This window comes from Neofelis nebulosa, chromosome 8 (genome assembly GCF_028018385.1).
Source record: "Neofelis nebulosa isolate mNeoNeb1 chromosome 8, mNeoNeb1.pri, whole genome shotgun sequence".
NCBI lineage: Eukaryota > Metazoa > Chordata > Mammalia > Carnivora > Felidae > Neofelis > Neofelis nebulosa.
In genome coordinates this window covers 62,591,388-62,612,757 of record NC_080789.1, presented here as the reverse complement: position 1 = coordinate 62,612,757, position 21,370 = coordinate 62,591,388, and the positions used below count along the sequence as shown (strand labels likewise).

The 21,370-nt window shown below is 42.3% G+C and overlaps 1 protein-coding gene across 3 annotated transcripts in view; it reads right to left on the bottom strand.

The window, feature by feature from the left end:
• LOC131519499 (cyclic AMP-dependent transcription factor ATF-7) overlaps positions 1-21,370 on the bottom strand; it is an 86,964-nt gene that overhangs the window by 7,239 nt on the left and 58,355 nt on the right. For 2 of the 3 annotated variants that reach the window (XM_058742581.1, XM_058742580.1), the window contains exons 3-11: positions 18,940-19,036; positions 14,521-14,639; positions 11,278-11,415; positions 8,766-8,923; positions 7,634-7,733; positions 6,989-7,102; positions 6,224-6,376; positions 3,319-3,516; positions 1,987-2,095 (exon numbers count right to left, since the gene is read on the bottom strand). In XM_058742581.1, the coding sequence (XP_058598564.1) occupies positions 1,987-2,095; positions 3,319-3,516; positions 6,224-6,376; positions 6,989-7,102; positions 7,634-7,733; positions 8,766-8,923; positions 11,278-11,415; positions 14,521-14,639; positions 18,940-19,036 (1,186 nt within the window). The remainder of the gene's footprint in view (positions 1-1,986; positions 2,096-3,318; positions 3,517-6,223; positions 6,377-6,988; positions 7,103-7,633; positions 7,734-8,765; positions 8,924-11,277; positions 11,416-14,520; positions 14,640-18,939; positions 19,037-21,370) is intronic. The other variant, XM_058742582.1, reaches the window with a different exon arrangement.

Sequence of the window (21,370 nt, the reverse complement as noted above, 5' to 3'; positions counted from 1 at the left end):
AGCTTCTTAAGCTCAGCTTGTCCAAATCTGAGCTCCAGATACACTCCTAATCCATTTCTTTCTATACTTCCCTCTACTTCCAATTCATTGCAGCTCCATTCTGGCAGCTGCCCAGGCCAAAACTTTTGGTGCAATTTTTGATTCTTTTCACAAATACACCACTCCATCTGGCCCATTATCAAACTCTGTCGCTCTAACTGCAGAACACACCCTGAGTTCACCCTCTTCTCCCCACTTTCGCTACCACCGTCCTGGTCCAAGGCTCGGTCATCTCTTGCTCATAGGACTGCAACAGCCTCCTAAATGGACTGCCTGCTCCTGCCCGTGCGCTCCTGCACACTCCAACAGAGTGATCCTGTTCAAACAGATCGGATCAGTCATGTCACGCCTCTTCTAAAAACCCTCGAACGGTCCCCAACAGAGAGTAAAGGCTGAGGTCCTCACTACGACCAAGGAGGCTCTATGCAGAACTGTTCCCATTAGCTCCCCTACTTCATCTCCAACTACTCTCCACCCCCCACTCTCTCCAATCCAGCCACACTGGCCTTCCTGATGCTCCTACTTTGGGTCTTTGCAACTGCGATCCCTCCTATTGGCAGTACTTTTTGCCCTTATACAAATGCATAGCCAGCTCCCTCACTTCTTTTTTTTTATATAAATTTTTTTAATGTTTATTTATTTTTGAGAGAGAGAGAGAGTGACTGAGTGTGGGGGAGGGGCAGAGAGACAGGAAGACAGAATCTAAAGCAGGCTCCAGCCTCCGAGCTGTCAGCACAGAGTCCGATGCGGGGCTCAAACTCGTCAACTGCGAGATCATGACCTCAGCCGAAGTCCGACGCTCAACCGACTGAGCCACCCAGGCACCCCTCCCTCACTTCCTTAAGTGTCTTTATTCAAAAGCCACCTCATCTGAAATTGCAACCCTGCTGCCAACATTTCATATTCCTCTTCCTGTTTTATTTTTTCTTCCAAGCATTTACTCTTACCTAACATACCATATATTGTACCTATTTATCTCGCTTGTTGTCTGTCTTGCCTACTAAAATATAAGCCCCTCAAGGGTAGGGATTTTAATCTAATATTTGGTTTCCTATTATATCCTCAGCATATAAAACAGTGCCTGGCACAGAAGAGGCTCAATCAATATCTGCTTAATGAATGAGTGTATCCTGAAGTACATATTAAAATTAAAATTTAAATAGAGACGCTTAAAATGAGTGATGTGGTTACTCTTTTTCTATGGGAACACATCTCTGAAATAATAAAGACAGTTAGTGGAAAAATAATTCAATATATCAAAAGTTGACAGCCAAAATTTCTATGAATTTGTTAAATTTGCAAAGGAGATTTATTTGCTTTCACTGTCCATGAGCAAAGTATTCACAGTAATTTTAATCTCAGGACTGCGCTTGTCCTGAGCACGACACTATGACCGTCTCTTTCTAGCACTGTTTTATGTGTGCACATAGGTTACAAACTCAAACCACCATCAGCCCATCACTAGGAAGATAAAATATACCCCCATATCACAATGCTTAACAAATGCCAATGCATCATCTGCTGTTTATATTCTCTTGAGGCCCAGATAGTGTCTTTGACATAAGAAAGAGCTAGATGTGAATCTTGCCTCTGCCACTTCCCCAACTGTGTAACCTCAGGTACATGACTATTCTGAGTTCGGTCTTCTAATGTATAAATGGGGGCAAGATCCATTTCATGAGAGAACTGGGCAGATGGTAGAGTGCCTAACACAAAGTAGGCACCCAATCAATAGTGCTACCCTTTATCTCCAACTATGATAACTCTATATGGTTCAGAAAAAAGTTATTTTGTAGGACTGGCTGTTCCAGAAAGGCTGTTTGTTCACTTATTAGTTTGGATCCCCCAGAACATTCAGAATGGGTTTACAAAATTATAAACAGTTCAGATACGCAGCACATGCAGTTTACTGACTGACCCACCTTGCTTTGGTTGTGAGTCACTCACCTAAATAGCCTTGGGTCTTTTTCTGTAGTGCAGTGACTGGGCAGTCTTTATGAGCTAACAGTAGCTGTTTCAACTGAGCCACCTCATTGCGTAGTAACGTGACTTCATTCTAAAGAGGGAGGGAAGATAAAGGCATCAAGAAAATTCATCCTCTACCCTTGAGCCCCCAGCAGCTGTCCCCACAGTAAGGACAGAATGCTGCCTGGATTTTCTCCCCTGAGTCTGGGAGACTCCTGATCCAGCAAGGCTTCAGACAGCTCAGGGCCAGTACAGTCATGAATTCGACGGCAGGAGCTGCTTACAGTGAAAAGTAGGGATTTATAATAGAAACATTACTCCTATTTAGGATAGATATAATCAAACCAAAATTAATAATGCATATGTCCTTTGACTAAGAAAGCCTACTTCCAGGAATCTATTTAACAGAACTACCTACTCAAGAGCATGCAATGTTTACTCCAGCATTGCTGTTCTGGCAAAAAAAATTAGAGATACTATAAATATCCATACTTTATAATATAACCACACTATAGAATACACTACTATACGGCTATTTAAAAAAATGAAGTAGATCCTCTGTAGACATGGCCAGTTCTCCAGGAGATACCATTATCCTATTTAAGTTAAGACAAACACACAGTCCCTCCCTGACCACCCCACAAAAAATATAAATGAAAAAATACTTAGAAATACATAAATGTCTGGTATGGGCACACCAAACTTATCCACAGGAAAAAATAATACTGAAGAGGAACTTTGGTTTTGTTCTGTATCTTTGTGCGTGCATGTGTGTATACATATATATATATATATATATATATATATATATATATACATTCGTACACTACCTTTGTATTGAAATCTTTTAATTAGTAAGTAATCAAAAGAAGGAATAGTAATATTCAAGAAAATACCTGGATTATAATTTTTCTATTTGTGCTTGTGTGGCTTTTTCTTTCTTTTATTAAGCTGCATTATCTGGGGCAAATACATTTCCCTTTGGGTGTTCCACAACCCCAGTCAGTTTCTACTGATGACCTAAAAGAGTACCCTGGGGCAATTAATCCAATTCTCTTTATCCAAATGGGTCTATGGTTGATTCAGACTGCAGCAGCAGGTCTGGGAGTAGATGGTTAAATGTCTTTTCTAGTCCCTGGGGAAGGTATTTTAATTTTGACGGTTAAGAGCTTCTTTCTGCACTTCCTGGCACACCTTCTGGATCTGTCCTAATCTGAAGAATCATCATCTTTTATGATACTGTTTCACTTTTTTCTGATTCAATCCCACTTTCCCAGATTCATCAATCCCAATAATCATTCAGGACCCACTCACACTCAGCTGAATGTTCTGAGAAGTGAGTTCCTCTGCCTTCTTCTCTAGGGAGGACACCCAGAGCTTCCGTTTTTGACGGCAGCGGGAGGCTGCAGCCCGGTTGCGTTCTAGAAAACGCTGCCGCCGCTCATCAGGATCTTCATCCACGGTGCGTCGCCGACGCCCTCCGGTGCTAGGAGTGGGCTGGGCTGGTGAGACCTGGTGCCCAGGAAGGAAGAGGAATTACTTGAAGGGAACGTCAACTCGTTTCAAAGTAGACCTGATGTCAGGAAGTTAGTAAGCTCTGGTAAAGATCTGGTAAAGGGATGCACTAGTCTCTGCAATCAGCGTGAGTCTCACTGCCATGCCCCTGAGCTTCTCTTCTGCAGCAGTTCCGCACTCTGCCTCCCATTTCCTTCCAGTCTTCTCAGCCCCATACTTAGACAAACCACAGCTCAGGTGGAAACTAATTTCTGAGCCAGCCAAGATGAAACAAGCATCATTTTTTGTTTCTTAACAACAGGGAATCTTATAGGCAGGGAAATCATAATGGGGACTGGGTGTCAGGGGAACTTTTAGGGAGACTGTACAATAAAAATGTTTGAGAATCACTGATTTGGACAAGCAATATATACAAACGACTGAATGCGATACCTTTCAGAAAAGGAGAAAAGATTTTACTACCAGCGAGATACTGGTTATCATGAAGAGAAATGGATTAGTGTATTCTTACTTGTAATCAGTTATTAATCATCCTCAGCAATCACCCTCCCCATCTTGTTTGTTCTGTTTGCTTTTAAACAAAAAACTGTTCTTTAATCCCTTTACAGATTGGTCATACAGGACTGCCTCTTGTCTTTAAACTTTACGCTGATGTCCTCTGTCACTAAAGTACTTTTGGATCATCTTCCTTTTCTATTAGCTGATATGTGTTCAGAGAAGATAGATAGACCAACTTTATAATAGCAGCCAAAATTAAAACGTAGAAAGGTCAGCCATCTGCATAAAAGAAACTATATACTGTAAAACAATGCCAAAAATAAATTCTTCCTGGATCTGTTGCTATTAGAGAATATCTATATTAGTAGTTCCCAAATGCCAGAACTCACATCAGTTGCATGAGAATAAGCATGAGCTTATAAAAAAAAAAAAAAAAAACAACCCAAAAATGTTATACTCCACTTCAGGCCTTACTAAATCATGTTCCCCATTAATATAGATAATCAAGAGATAATTTTATTTACTCACACTAATATTATCTCTCCCAAAAGAAAAAAATGGAGGAGAAATTTACAACTCAATTTAATGAGCTACGGGCCTTGGGTCATCACTTCTCACTGTACTAAGATAAGTTTACACTAATTCTCTTGAGATTTTCAATTTCTTCTTTGTCCTGAGCTCAGTGGAGCACACGTGAAGACCGACACTCTAGGAGGATGGGGAAAAGGAAATGACAGACTCCTATTCTCTCACAGTAACTCAGCAGCTCATGCAGGGAGTGAAGGGGAAAGAGTGCCAGGAGAAAGAAGGGAAGAAGGAGAAGGAAAGGAATCAGTGGTGACTAAAAAGAAGTTCATCACTTTTTTTTTTTAATTAAAATTTGTTTTAATGTTTATTTTTGAGAGAGAGAGAGAACGTGAGTGGGGGAGGCACAGAGAAAGAGAGGGAGACAGAATCTGAAGCAGACTCCAGGCTCTGAGCTGTCTGCACAGAGCCCGACATGGGGCTCAAACCCATGGACCGTGAGATTATGACCTGAGCCAAAGTCAGATGCTTAACTGACTGAGCCACCCAGGTGTCCCCATGGCATTTTCTTAAGAGGGAAAGCAGCACAACTCGGGCAAGGTGGCTGCTGCTTTACCATCTCCAAAGACTGGCATCAGAAGGGGTTACGGGATGGTGGGCAAGCTTAGCTTCCAACAAGAAAACTCAAGTGAAGGCTTTTGTTGTTGGCCAAGCTTTAAGGCGGCATATGGCCGTTAAATGTTAGGACATGTGGTGGTAACTGACGAAGCAGGTGGGGACATCGGAGAAAGGGGCTGGGCAAAGATGTAATTCTAGAAACCGATCTCAGGTTGTTGTCACCTGTCCAGCACAGACAATATGAAAACTAAGGCCTGTTCAGTTTTCGAAGAAACTTACTAAAACTGAGGCTTCCTTGAGAAAAGAACTGGGCATATAAATGGGACTGTTCTAGCCTTATTAAGACTTTAATTTCTCTGTGATAAAAAGGGATTACATTGATAAGGAAAAGGTGTTTTACTGTTTGTCTACTGAGCCATCTTTGTACTGTGACATCACATTTTATGTTTTTATTATTTTTTAAAGTATGCTCTATGCCCAACTTGGGGCTCAAGTTCACAAGCTTGAGAATCAAGAGTCGCACACTCTACCAACTGAGCCAGCCAGACACTTCTGACATCACATTTTACTCATAAATTGTTATTACTCAATTTTTGCTATAAAACCTAATCAGGTAAGTTTTTTTGTTTTGTTTTTGGTTGTTGCGGGGTTTGTTTGTTTGTTTGGTTTTTTGGTTTGTTTGGTTTTTGTAGGACTTAATAAATGGGAAAGAGACTAGGGGAGCCTCCTTTGGTGCACAAAGTGGTTTGAGTGAGGTTCTGTCACATTTTAGAGGGCTCTGCAGATACATCATTCACATGTTTATAGAAAAAAAACAAAAACCAAAAACCGAGAGCTCCTCTGTGACAGTGTTGTGTTATCCAGTGTGCCTGACAGAAGTATAACCCAAGAGGAGGTAACGCACTTTGCTACTGTCCAACTTAACAAGAACCAAAGTACAGGAAGATGCCCAGAAAACTAAAACTCACTCCTCTGTAATTTTTCCGCTCCTTGAAATTCAAACAGATATGACATAAAGAGTAATGGTGGTGCAGCGGGCTCCTCCATCCAAATACCCACTGACCTGTGGCTGGGCAGGGGACGGGGCATCAGGGTGTTGGATGAGGATCTGGCTTTGCTCAGGACGGGCCGTCACCATGGTGCTGGCAGTACCTACCACCATTCCACATCCACCATTGATTGAGGACACTTGGTGGGTTAGGGTGGCTTTTAGTCTCTGTGAGGGACAATAATAAAAAATAGTTCGTCAAAGGTAAGATTCTATCACGGATAAGAGAGTGGGCTTAAATTTTAATACTGACCTTACAAATAGCTAAAATTTCCGTGCCAATTTACCCTTAACAGAGGAATTAAAAGAAAATGACAGGGAGAATGTGCACCTGGATCCCTAAAATGCCTACTCTGTTCCTTGGCTATCATCCTGGGCACAGTTGGAGGGTGGGGGTTGTTGAAGTAATAGAGTCCAGATGAAAGCTCTCTCCTGGAACCCGGCCAGGTGCTGGTTACGCAGCTATTCACCTCTTGGCCAGCTCTCCTGCCCACTCACCCACCCTCCATCTGTCACCCTGGAACTGAAACAGTAAGCATTCCACGCCAAACAATCTGTGCTGCCTCTTTTCACTGCCATGGTGTATGTACCAGGCTGTAAAGGTGGAAGAGAGGAGATAGGAGTCATGAATCAGGGTCTTTTCTTCTCCAGACGCCACAACAGGGTATCTTTAGCTCTGCAAGCCCCATAAGGTTTCTTTGCTTGGCTCACTTGAAAAACCTACACTGATAACACTTCTTTCGAAAGGGCCAACACTGCCCCAAGCTGGGATGTACTCACCATTTTGGCTTCTGATGGCATAGGGTGGCCAGAGGGAGAAATGGAACCACTGCTGTTAACTGGTGGGCCAGGGATACCAGGAATGTTGGGCACCATAGACACAGGTCTGGCCAGCTGGATTAAGAGGAGGAAGAAAAACCAGAAGGGAACATAATACTAGTGGTAGGGCAACAGCTTCCCAAAATCAAGTGCTTCTGAGATTGGCATGTCAGGGCCTGTTCTGTGCAACCTGCCCACAGGGCATACAGGGACAGCCTGGGAAATACCTTCCCCCATAGAGCACCACAGGGTAGGAAATCTAATCTTTCAGTGCTATGACAATTTCTATAGGAAAAACTGGGGCTGTATCTTGAGGAAAGTGGTAGGCAATTTGGGAGACACCAAGTGCCAAGTAAAATCAACCAATCAGTGGGCTGGCAAGACCAATTCCTAGACCAGGAGCCAATTGTCCAGATGAGGCTTTGTCTAGTGTTCCACAGTGCTGGATTGGCAGAGGTTAGTGAAGAGTTTGGGCAGGCTGCCATGCTCAACTAATACAGACCAGAGCCCACGTTTCCCTGGGGCTCACGTGTGTTTATGAGCATTCAGGTGGAAGGGAGGGATTAGTGTGTGGGTAGGGTTGGCTGCCCCAACTATAGAGCTCACCGATATGACAGAAGGCATCTGTACCGGAGGCCCTGGCAGCACAGGCATGGTCTGTCCATTAGCAAGATGCATGACGAGAGGGAGGGAGCCAGTGGGAGATCTAGAAGAGACATGAAGTAAAATGCTCACAATACAGACCCTTTTGCCTAGGGATCTTCCTCCTAGAATTACAGCAGATTTCCCAGTCTTCTCTAGTTAGGGAAGCTATAGGGCAACGTTATAAAATCCTGACACCCTCAGAAAGGTGGAAAAAGTAGGGAGTACTTACCTTATAGATGGAGAGAAATGGTAAGATCTTTACACTTTGCAAATTAAGCAAGCACCACTGAATTCAAATGGGTGGGAAGCTAATCCTATAAAGATTTTAGAACAATTACACAAACATCCCCACCACCGGCATGTATAAATTCTGTCTTGCCTTAGGCAGGACTTGGACCAAAGCTGTCATTTTGCAAAGCTGAATTCTGTCATGTGATAGCCAAACATGACTTAATTTCTCTTGTTTTTTTGTACGTATTGCTCTACCCTGCCTCCAAAAGATGTCACTTTGTATTTTTCCTAGTAGGTCCAGGGAATAAGCTTTAAGAGGCTAAATCCTGACAGCAACCTCTTAACCCCTGGGTACCTAGGGACAGGAGCTCAAGTCATTTCATTAGAAAATCTATATAGACCATGCCAGGATTGAAGACAGACAGATAAACAAAATTAGGGGTAGCAAAGACCAAGAACCCTAACTGGGACTGAGGGGGACACCAGACTCAAAAAAGATGACTGAATGGGTTTCAGTCCGTCATTCAGTAATGCTCCCCCAAACTTGTGCAGATTGAGGCCAAGAATCAAAATATACTTCCCTGTGTGGCCTCCACCATTTTGATGAACTTCCTAAACTCTTAAAGTTTCTTCTTTTAGATCAAAGATGTTTTAAACCTCCAAATTAAGGAAGCATTATTTCCAAATAAATACTTGCTTGTGTACTAACAAGGTAAAGAAGATTTCTGTTTATGGTGGGAAATTTTATTCTGAGAGACAATCTCACTGACTTGTTTTCCTTGAGTATTCAAAAACAGTCCTGTTTTTCATCAAGTACAAAAAGATTCAGGCTTCACTGTTTCTCCCTGCTCTCTTTACTTACCCCAGTTGCCTGTTGGATGGTGGAGCCTGTGTGATGACAGAAGTTGGGGAGGGAAGGGTTGGGTGAAGTGGATCATAGCCCAAATGGAGAGGCAGGGAGCCAGGGCGCACGATGGTAGGTGTGGGGGTAGAGATCACAACAGGCTTTGGGGCCACCTCCTGGGGAGAAGAGACCAACAGATCACAAAATGCTATAAAGGGCTGCTTATAGGCAAACAGGTAGCTGGTAAAATGTGGAACAAGTCTACTGGAAAGAGCACTGTGGCAGCTCATGTAAATCATGCCCTGACTCTATCATGATCATGGACCCATACCTCACTCACCCATGCAATAGGAATGCTGAGTTAAGACCTTTTGGCTATCTCCCTTTCAGAGATGATTGCTATGCGAATGAGAGGACAGCTGGAAAATCACCTGGAATCTTTGCAGAAGCACTGGAGTGCCATGTAAGTTCCAGGGACTGTCAAAATTTCTCACAGTCTCTATATTCCCATTTCAAAAATTTTTTTTTTTTTTTTTTTTTTTTTTTTTTTACTGTTTATGTATTTTTGAGAGAAACAGCGCAAGCAGGGGAGGGGCAGAGAGAGAGGGGACAGAGGATCCGAAGTGGGCTGCATGCTGACAGCAGAGAGCCCAATGCCAGGGCTCAAACTCACAAACTGTGAGATCATGACCTGAGCTGAAGTCCCAATGCATAACTGACTGAGCCCCCCAGGTGCTCCACTCTCATTCCAAATTTGATGCCTGAGTGTCCTCTGATCTCTAATGAAAACAGACAGGGTGTAAGACCGGCGATAAGGCAACCATTATTTCCTAGAGAGCCCTTTAAAAAAGGGCTACGGTGGCGGAGTGGGGGTGGAGTGCCTGGATGGCTCAGTCAGAAAAGCATGAGACTCTTAATCTCAGGGTGTGAGTTTGAGCTCCACGTTTGGTGTAGAGATTGCTTAAAACTAAATAAATAAAACTAAAAAAAAAAAAAAAAGGGGGGGGGGCCACAGGAGTTTGCATAATGGTCTTGTTGTAAAAAAACAAACTACTTCCCACTGTTAACCTGGTTAGGGTCTTAGTTGCTAGTGGCCACACTGGCCCTCAAGCATCTCCAGACAACTTCTAGGACCTGGTTGCTAATGAAAAGGGGAGGGAGGAGGGAGAGTTGTAATGTTTAGGGAGGGAGTAGTTTGGAGAAGTTATCAAACCAAATTTGGAGGGAGGTAAAATGAGATACAGATGCTCTAACCACATTGGACATTAAAATTACAACCACTAGCAGAATAGTGGAGACTGGAAAGAGGCATGGGGTGGGGGGGTTCTGAGGTTTTGAGAGTATCTAGATGCTGGTTACACGGGCTGTAAACTTCGTGAAAATTCAGTGAGCTGTATACTTACAATTTACGCACTTTTCTGTATGTGTGTTATTTCAATAAATTTATAAAAAATATTACCTCATAAAAAGTTCCCTTTAAAAAAATAATACTCAGAATCCTAGTAGATTTTCTTTGTGCCACTAGAAGACTTCCTTCTAAGAAGACTTTTTTCCTAAATCATTTAATGTCCAATTTATGAATTACACATTTTTTTCTTTTCTACTTCTTAACTGAAGTACAACATATATAAAGTGTATTAATCTAAAGGACACAACTAAGTGACTTTATATATGTAAAATCAAGACGGAGTCCATTTCCAGCACCCCAGATGGTTCTCCCGTGTCCCTTCCCGATCCAAACCTTTCCTCACAAGAGCTAAACATTATTTTGAGTTCTATCATCATCAAATAGTTTTTGCCTCTTCTTGAACCTGATGTAAATGGAGTCATGTGTATACTTCTGTGTCTGAATTTTGGTGCTGTCGTTCAGTATAACATTTGTGGGATTCACTCGCATGGCTGTTTATATCATTAGTTCATGAGTTTGTTCTTTTTTAGTGCCATGTGGTATTTAGAAATATACCACAATTTGTTTATTTATTCATTCTCTTGTTGATGGACATTTGAACCACTTCCGTTTTTTAATTATTATAGTACAACTGTTGTGAACATTCTTTTTTAATGTTTGTTTGTTTGTTTATTTATTTATTTGTTTGTTTGTTTGTTTTTGAGACAGAGACAGAGCATGAGCAGAGGAGGGACAGAGAGAGAGAGGGAGACACAGAATCCAAAGCAGGCTCTAGGCTCTGAGCTGTCAGCACAGAGCCCGACGCGGGGCTCGAACTCATGAACTGTGAGATCATTAGCTGAGCTGAAGTCAGCCGCTTAACCAGCTGAGCCACCCAGGAGCCCCTGAGCATTCTTAAATACTGCTATACAGTGGACATACACACTAATTTCACTTCCATAAAGACTCAGAAGTGGAACTGCTTGGTCCGAGAATAGGTGTCATTTATATAAATCTTCTAAACAATGAAGATTTATGTAAATATAATCAATCCTGTATCACCCATTATTTATACAACTAATGAATAAAAGCTTAATCTACCCACCAACTAACATTTGGGATAATTCTTGGTAGCAAATTTACCTTTTCCTTGAGTGGCGGGGAACAGGGACTGGAAGCAGGGCTATCAGCTGGGGACGAGTCTACCTCCACTGGCTCTTCTTCTTTGATTTTGATGTCTGGTGTGGAAGGCAAAGACATGTCAAGGGGCCCAGCAGCAGCCTGTTAAAAGAGAGAAATGAGCAGAGTTCAACCCAATGATTCCCTTCAGGCTGAATCTAAATCTTTCCAGTTAAAAAATGAAGAAATATACTTTATTATTATTATTATTATTATTATTATTATTTATTTATTTTTGAAAGAGATAGAGACTGAGTGCAAGTGAGGGAGGGGCAGAGAGAGGCCAGGTGCCCCTATTATTATTATTATTATTTTTAAGTAGACTCCACACCCAACACGGGACTTGAACTCATGACCCTGAGATCAAGAGTTGCATGTCCCACGGACTGAGCTGGCCAGGTGCTCTGAGGAAATATACTTCTAAGTTTAGCTTTTGGTCAAAGAACTGAAATGCAAGTCAAAGAAAATATGGAATCTAGGTTTTATGTACAACTCTGGGCAGATCATTTTAACTTCTCAGAACCTGTTTTTCTAACTGTAAAATGGAAATAATATCTGTTTCACAATGGCTGAATACTTATAAAGTTTCTGAAAGGTAAAAACAAACAAACAAACAAACTTATAATGCTTATAAAGACCCTGAAAGGTGGGGGGAAAGCTGACACTTAAATCCATGCAAATACCATAGTTATATTATTTTTCAGGAAAAGTAAAATGATTTCCTGAATTGAGTGCTTGCCTATTTCCAAGCAGCTCTGTTGGTCACTGGACAACTGTGAGCACTTTTTCTGCCAACCACAAGGACTAGATTATCCAAGTATCAAAAGCAAACAAATTAGCTATTAAAGTACTGCAAACATGAGGGGCGCCTGGGTGGCCCAGTCAGTTAAGCATCGAACTCCAGCTCAGGTCATGATCTCACTGCTCACGAGTTCAAGCCCCACATCGGGCTCTGTGCTGACAGCTCAGAGTGTGGAGCCTGCTTTGGATTCTGTGTCTCCCTCTCTCTCTGCCCCTCCCCTGCTTGTACTCTGTCTCTCTCAAAAATAAATAAACATTAAAAAAAGAATTTTTTTTTAAGTACTGCAAACATGATAGGGAAGATCTTTTCTGGGGAATTTCCCATGAGTGACGGTGATGTGATCTCATCCCAAAATCTGGTGGTAGAGGCTAGAAGTTAGAAAGATAAGCATTTTGGGGTAATAAAAGAAAGGAAAGACTGGTCATTTGCTCAGTGAAAGAAATTAGAACTTGGTCCTAGAAGCAGGACTAGAGAAAACCAAAAAGGAAACAGAGTACTTTTCTGGCCATGGTGAATCACTTCACAGAACTGTGAAGCTGTAAATGGCTTTGCAGGACCCATAAACCATCTGAGATGACAGCCCAACACTGCACCACGACAGGAGGGCTGGCACTGCAGTTCAGTTTCATGACAAAGTAGATCCTTTGTTCTATTCTTTCCATAACTTAGGCTTCTCGGTGAAAGAGGAGCTTGTTTCTGACTCTTCCCCTGTTACCTTAATCCCTAGAAATTTTCTTGGTAGTTGAGCATACTGAAGATAATCTGGTGTCTACTACGTTAGAGAAGGTGGTGATGGTTCTTTCTCTCCAATCTGATGGGGGTGAGCAATAGCAAAGATGCTTTCATTTTTGCCCTCATTTTTTTTCTACATTGCAAAGATGTCAGGCCCAATTCAACTAATTCTGGGATCCCTGAAAAGTCAGAGGGTGGAGGGAAGGAGAGGCCTCTGAGTAAACACAGCCACAGGTTTAAAATCCCTTAGAGGCATCTCCTAGAAAAGCTGTGGTTCAGTAAAGTTTTAGACTCATTCAACATTCCCAGACACAGTCTTTTACTGAGTCCATTCTTCTCATCAAGGGGGCGGTAAGGACCACCCCCATATGGGCAGAAAGAAATATGGAGATGCCCAACAAGTAAAGGCCTGACCAGCTACGAATGGTCTTTCAGAAGTGTCAACTGAGTTAAAATGGAAGTGGAAAAAACTTCAAGCTTTTAAAGGGAGGTTAATTTTCTTGAATTTGCCTATAATGAGTTTGATCTTAAATCCCTCATATCCTGGAAAAAACAATTTGATTTCTTTGTCTTGGGGGAAGGAAAAATGATGGAGGGGTGGATGAAGTAGGGAAGCCATAAAATAAAATTATACCACATAGGTCGAAGCAACTGAGAGATGACAGACTGGAGTTTTGGAAGAAAAATCATGATGAGAAGACTACGGCTAGTCTAGCCATTTGAAAGCAGAACTACAAATATATGCCATTGGATCTCCCTCCTTTCTTTCCGTTTGAGAGAGAGAGCAGGAAAAGGTGCTCATAGGAAGCTATGGAACTTGGAAAAACCTCCAGTGATGATTCTTATAAATACAATTTAAGCTGGGTGAAAAAAAGTCATGCACAGCTCTCTTGGTTTACCTGCTCTCTTCTTCTTAAAAGGAAAGAGCTCAGAATACGAAGGGATTCCAACATTCTAATCCTCTCTACAGTATCTATACTAAGTGGCCTCCATATAGTTGAACATACTTTGTGATAGCTTCCACCTGCTGGTCCTATTCCTATCTCTGGGCCACAGAGAAGTTGAACCCCTCTTTTGCATGAAAGCTCTTCACATATTCGAAGACTACAATTTGGTTCACATTAGACCTTCTCTTTTCTAAGCACAACTTCCTCAGTTTCTTTGTAGGTTCCTAACGTGACATAACATCCTTCTTTAAGTTCAATGTCTTGAATATTACTAGAAAGCTACCTGAAGGTAAAAGCTACATACATTGAAACAAAGAAGTGTCCAAATTCAATAAATGTTTGTTGATTGGCTGACTGAAAACAGTTCAGGTAAGAAGAGCAAGAGATTTGACCCCAAAAAATGTCATCTCATAGGATTTGAGTAATTTATAATCTTTTAACATCTTCAACATATTCAAAAGAGAAATAATTTTTTAAAAATAGATTACTGGACTGATGCTGCACTGAACAGGAAAGAAGACTAATTTCTGGTAAAGACAGACTTGTGAGGATCTGGGCCCGCTAAAGTCGTGGAAGGCTGACTAGGATCAGTGGGTACTATCTGGTTCTAAAATAGGAAGCCCATTATTTTGTGCTTTAACCGGTTAAGCAAATTATCCCAGGACACAATGAAAACAGCCTCCATCTGAACACTGGCAGTTTTTCAGCAAATGTCCCGCCTCTTGCCTTTTTTTCATCCTCATCTGCAGCTTTCTTGAATTCATGTTCAAAGGAGCTAGCTAATTCATTGAAGAGCCCCACCTCCTCACAATTCTTCAGGAATCTAGTCGGAGTAGGAGTTTGATCTGTAGACATGAAAAACAAAACAAAACAGGAGACTTCATTTTAGTTTTGACCTGAAATTAAAACTTGAGAGTATATAGGGAACACATTTTTATTCTCCTGTTTGGAGAGAGTCTCTGTGTTGCTTTATGGAGCTTGAGCAGGTGAAGGCCAGTGCTAGGCCACCAGAGGGGGTGTCTGTGCTGTACCGCCTCAAGGCCAGCAGAGGGAAGACAGAACAATGTTTTGTTGTGTGACTGTCCACTTAACCCCCTTACTCCCAGAGGCTAGTTTCACCTCCCTCACCCCCAAAACAAAACCAAACCACCCACCCAGGTGGAGTTTGTGGTACCTCCAGATCTGAAAATCAAGGACAGTTAAGCGACATTTTCTCTTTCAAGTTACTCCCTGCTATGTCTGAAGTGAGGAGGTATAAGCAGATGGGCGTTAAAATCTGATGAGGAGAAGAAACTGAGGGTCAGATGGTGGAGTCTGCTTGCTAAAGCCACCAAGAAAGATACGGTGTCTTGTCTTTCAGTGGTCACTGAGCTAAGGGTCTGCTACCTTCTGAAGGTATTCCGGGCAAATCTAGGGGCTGCTGAACAAAGACAGCAAGATCATGAGCTTGGAAAGGAAACTGCAAACAATAGAGCTCATTTCAAAGAGACCTGAGCCCAGAGCAAATTCCGGAAACCAGGATATTTGGATTTAGATTTGCCAGCCAAAATATCCTCTCAGGGGCTGCACAAATCTTTCAACAGTGCCTCTGCCCTTGGGAAGAGGAAGGCGAGATCCATAACCCATGGGAACTTTTCAAGCAACCTGAATTTTAGATTTGTGCTTCTCTCTCCCCATTCTGCTTTTCTGATTTTTCTCTCTTAGGTCACCTGAATCTTGTTCCCTAATCTAAAGTTCTATTATGATGGTTTTCTTTGACATGCTAGTCACCTCGGGGATTCATTTTATACCCCAAACCACTAAACTGAATGATAAATATAGAACAATGATTAAATGACGTTTTAAGGAGTGAGACCAGGGATTAAAATCACTCCTAGCATGATCGATTGGAAATAGTCCACTGGGATTTTCCATGGAAAGAGCATAATTTTTTTTTTTTTTTTCAATTTAAACAAAACCTCTTCTGAATCAGAGTGTTTGGAAAAGTTACCACTACCTCCCAAAATAGTTTTAAAAGGTTCTCTGGCAGCTTTGGTTGGCCAATGATGAAGCCACTTTCCCTCCATCCCCGGGTGAGTGGAGGTAATATCATCTTTTATGCTCAAGAGTACTTCAGTAAGGGCACACACACAAAAAATCACAACTCAAGTGAAACAGGATGAGGCAGCTAAGGGCACAGTGATGGCAGAAGAGGGCCTTTTGGTTCTCTGACCTGAGACTCATACAAACTTCTCCTATTCCTGAACAAACAAGCAAATAGCCTGAAAACGTATAAGAAAACCCTTTGCCTGCTCTGACGACTCTAAAGAAATCAACAAGTGTTTACTGAATAGTTTCTATGTGTCTTGATGGTACATGCACACACTTTTGGGTAAATTTGGGGGAGGAGAGGGAAAGGAGTATAGGAGTTCTGCCCAAATATAAGACATGGCTCTTGCCCTAGAGAACAAAGAGGATGTTTTCTAGTTGAGGAAATAAATATACATAGATAGCATCATAGTATATAAAAAACTAGCTGCCACGTGCAATAGAGAATAAAATTACTGTAGTAATTAAAGAATGACAAATAATGACAGAATAGTTAGGAGGTTTCAAGAAGCAGGACTTGAGCTGGCCCTTAAAGAATGGTTTTCACCAAGAGAAAGAAGATGTGGAGGGTAAGAGGAGTCAGCCAGGTGAAGGCATAGAGAGGAAGGGTATGGGCACCATGTATAGATGAGGAGGAAAAGGTACGTCCAGGGTAAAGATAATCAAGTCAGGGGGAGCCTGGATGGCTCAGTTGGTAGAGCACATGACTCTTAATCTCAGGGTTGTGAGTTCAAGCCCTATGCTGGGTGTGGAGCCTACTTAAAATAAAATGATAATTTAAAAAAGATAATCAAGTTAGGTATATAAGTTATATACAAGGTTGAGTAGGTATGGGTGCCTGGTTGGCTCAGTTGGTGGAGTGTGCAACTGTTGATTTTGAGATTGTGAGTTTGAGCTCCACACTGGGTGTAGAGATTACTTAAAAATAAAATCTTTAAGTGGCGCCTGGGTGGCTCAGTCAGTTGAGTGTCTGACTTGATTTCAGCTCAGGTCATGATGTCACCGTTTGTGGGTTTAAGCCCTGTGTCGGGCTCAGTGCCAACAGTATGGAGTGTGCTTGGGATTGTCTCTCTCCTCCTCTCTCTGCCTCTCCCCCATTTGCTCTCACTCTCTCAAAATAAATAAATAAACATAAAAAAAAAAATGGCAGATGGCCATTAGCATTAGTTTAAAAAAAGCAAAGCAAAGCAAAGCAAAGCAAAGCAAAGCAAAGCAAATCACATCTTTTAAAAAGAAACAAAAACCAAAGGTGGGTAGGTAGGTACCATCAGGCTAGGTTACAGAAAGCCTGAAAATCCAAATATAAACAGCCTTAAAGTAAAATAGGAGGGGTGGGCGCCTGGGTGGCTCAGGGGGTTAAGCGTCTGACTTCGGCTCAGGTGATGATCTCCTAGGTCTTGGATTCGAGCCCCACCCATCCTCAGGCTCTGTGCTGACAGCTCAGAGCCTGGAGCTTGCTTTGGATTCTGTGTCTCCCTCCCTCTCTGCCCCTCCCCCACTCTCGCTCTATCAAAAATAAATAAACATTGGGGCACCTGGGTGGCTTAGGTGGTAAAGCACCTGACTTCAGCTCAGGTCATGATCTCACAGTTTGTGGGTTTGAGCCCCACGTCAGGCTCTGTGCTAACAGCTCAGACCCTGTAGTTTGCTTCAGATTCTGTGTCTCCCTCTTTCTCTGCCCTCTATGGTTCACCTTCTGTCTCTGTAGCTCTCAAAAATAAACACTTAAAAAAGTAAATAAATAAGCATTAAAAAAAAATAGGAAGATTAGGGCACACTTTTTTATTTATTAATTTTTTTAAAGTTTATTTTGAGAGATTGTGTGCCTGCATGTATGTGGGAGGGGCAGACAGAGAGGGAGAGAAAGACTCTCAAGCAAGCCCCACACTGTCAGCACAGAGCCCGAGGAGCGGCTCGATCCCATGAACTGTGAGATCATGACCTGAGCCAAAATCAAGAGTTGGATGATCAACCATCTGAGCCACCCAGGCACCCCTTCCTCCAGGCTTTCTTAAGGATCATCAATGACAATGTCCCCACTCATGTCCTTTTCCAGGAATGACAATCTATAAGCTCCTAGCAAAGTGGCTGGTGGACACAGTAGCTATTCAATAAATATTTGCTGAATTAATAAGGAATAGGAGATATGTAATGGCAAGTTCCTTTGTTCACACATAGAAGTATAGAGAAGGAGGTTCTCTCTTTCTTTCACTGTATTTTAGGTTGCATTTTGGCTAGTAATGAGAAATTGTGCCTTATCTGAGTTATTAACTTATGTAATAACCACCAACAAAATCCCCTATTGGTTAAATACTGAGATAAACTTGCTTAACCCAGGTTAAACCAGAACCCCTCATAGTATCAAAAGAAAAGGCCCATTTTGGTTTGTATGTCTGTCTAGCTGAAAATGGCACAAAGAACTGCCCATGATTTGAGAGTAGTTGCTAGGGATACTCCCTTGAGAATGGCATATGTAGGCAAGCCAGTATCTAAAACAATCAGTGAGAGGTTCCAGGTCACCCAAATTGGCTTAGAAGAGTCCCATTGACTAAATGTCTTGTCTGAGCTTTGGAAATGTGCCCTCAACACTGTCTGGGTTCATGAGGCAAGTTGAATTTACGAACTGATAATCAGCCTGCTTGGGGGAAACTGACACCCAGTGGAAGAGAAGCAGCCAGGCTAGGTCGGCTTTCTTGCTTTCTTTTGTTCACCCCTTCGCTGTGGGTATGGAGAAATGTCAAAGGCATCTTTTGTCTGTAAATCTTCCAAAGCCTTAATAAAAAGAAGGCAGGGAGGGAATAGACTGAAAAAAGCCAAGACTAAACCTCAACACACCTACCCTCAAAAACCGCAGAACCCAATCTTGTATTAAAAACAGAATGGAGGGCACAATAGAAACTTGGGAGCTTTTAGTGTTCCTTTTTCCTGATTAAATGCAGATCACATCAGGGCTCTTAATGGGAAAAGGGGAGTATAGCTCCCAGTACATCTGGTCCCTGGTATTAATCTTAACTGTCTGGTGATACCAAGGCACGTGGCTTCTGGGGCAGCAAATACCTGCAATGATGACTGAGTCAGTTCGGGCTGGGCCAAATTTCAATGTCATCTCATGCTTGTGTTTATGAACTGCCAGGTGGTCCTCGTTTGTAAATCTCTGAAACGAAACAGAAACAGAGATGTGAAAAAAAATAAGCGCTTCGGTGCCCTTTTACAATGTCCTACTAAACATCCTGCACAAGGATGGTCCCTGGATAGGGGGACTGGAGAGGGAATGGAAAGGAGAAAGAATTGGAAGTGATGGAAAAGGAGAGGAGCTGGACGAAAGGAGAAAACGGGAAAGGAGAAAAAGGGGCACTAGAAAGCTGGGAGGAGAGGAGAAGAGGAAGACCGCGGCACCAACTGCTCTGTAATATCAGGTCCAAAACGCGAGAAGTGGACAGATTGCTGGTGAAGTGGGGTCCAGGCAGGAGGCCCCAAATGAAAAAAACATTTAGGCAAGGCTCTTAGCGAACAAGGGGAAAATAATTTTAAATAATAATAATAAAGAGAGAAGAAGGGCAAAGCTGGACACTCGTTGGTCATCACAAAAATAGGAAATTCAGAGTGAAGCTCTCCATGGTGGGGCTGAATTGGACTATTTATGAGGGGGCTAACAGGGAGATAAATTATGCAGGATTAGGAGAACCATTTAACTTCCTGGCCCCCACAGTGCTGCAGCAGGCGCCTGCCCAGCTATTTGGCTCAGGGTTTTAATGAGCCAGGATGGGGCTGTAGAGGACAGGGGCCCAATGGCCAGCAGTAATGGCACACACCAGCCCCATCGGCCAAATGCTGTCTCCCCTCGTCGGGCAGCCCGCCTGGGCTCCGTCAGCCATAAAGGGGCCAGTGCAATGCTGCTGGCTATATAATGACAGAATAAAGATGCAAGCAAAAAATTTTTTGTTGGGGTGGGGAGAAGCCTGTAGGCAGGACGAGGGAAGGGGAAAGAAAGGAGATGGTATAGCGACTTTCTTTATTTAGGGGTTTGGGTGAAAGGACAATGAAAAGGTGAGGCTAGGTCTGCCTCATTTTATGACATGTAAGACAGGGTTACTGGACAATAATTTATGCTTCCACCCCTTCTTTAGAGCGGGGGAGGTGAAGAGAACAGATGAACAGCAGTAATTCAAAAGAATGATACCCTCAAAATTCCCTTTGAGGCTGGCTGGCCCGGTTCCTTCATTAAAACATGCCTGCAACACAGTAACAGCTTGGATGCTGTGGTTTCCCACAGCTCCCTCACCAGCCAGGCTCTGAAACATGGTTCTATTTGTCTTTTTGTTTCTAAAAATAATGACTGGTTAGTCCCCTCTTTTTACTTTCCTTGTTAGATACATACACACTTCCCACCGAACACTTTTAGCTCTTTTTCCACAGCGCTTCTTGACTGCGAACCAGATAGGAGTTAGCTTCATCCATCCCAGGTCCTATCCAGTTAATAAAGTGACCCTGAACTTTGATTTAAGTTCCTTTATTTTACCTGAAAGTATCTTCCCCCAAATTTTCTCTGAGCCCTATCACAACTAAAGCTAGCTTCTGGCGTAAAATCCTTCCAGGCTAGGCCTACAGGCCTGAAGGGAAAAGTGAATTTTCACTTAAAAGTATAAAGAACCAAAATGTAAACCGTCAAAAGACTGCCTGAGTGGTTTCAGAAGGATCCAGGAGAAAAGTGAATAAAGCGTGGGAGAATTTAGCCAACAACTTAGTTTTCTCTGTTGTTGGTTAACCCTAGGCATCAATTGTGTCCTTAACAGATTTTTCCCTAAGGAAAAAACGGTGAGGTTGGGGTGAAGAAAGGAGAGAATAGTCTTTAACCAGGGGTATGATATTTGTAGGCTAAATAAGTCACCGTTGAGGTTCTGGGTTTCCCAGCTATTGGGTAAAAGGAAGTGAGCAGGACCTGGTCTACAATGAACAAAACCCATCATTTTACTTATTTATTTTTAAGTGTTTATTTATTTATTTTGAGAGACTGAGAGGGGCAAAGAGAGAGGGGGAAAGACAGAGCATGAGTAGGGGAGGGGCAGAAAGAGAGAGAGAGAGAGAGACAGAGAATCCCAAGGAGGCTTCACACTGTTAGCGCAGAGCCGCATGCGGGGCTCGAACCCATGAACTGTGAGATCATGATTTGAGCCAAAGCCAAGAGGCAGACACTTAACCGACTGAGCCACTCAGGCACCCCAAAATCCATCATTTTAGGGAAGAGTAGTGGATTAGGCAAAGGTATAGAATTTCATAACACTGGTAATGTTCTAACAATCTTTCAAAAAGATGTTTATAATAAGTTCTTCATGGAAATTTCATAGACGTAGCCTGAAAATTTTTGTACAATGTTCTAGAATCTAGAATGATTTTCAAGCAAAGTCCTTTTTCTTTTTTTTAATTTTTAATGTTTATTTATTTTTGACAGAGAGAGAGAGAGAGAGACAGAGCATGAGCAGACAGGAAG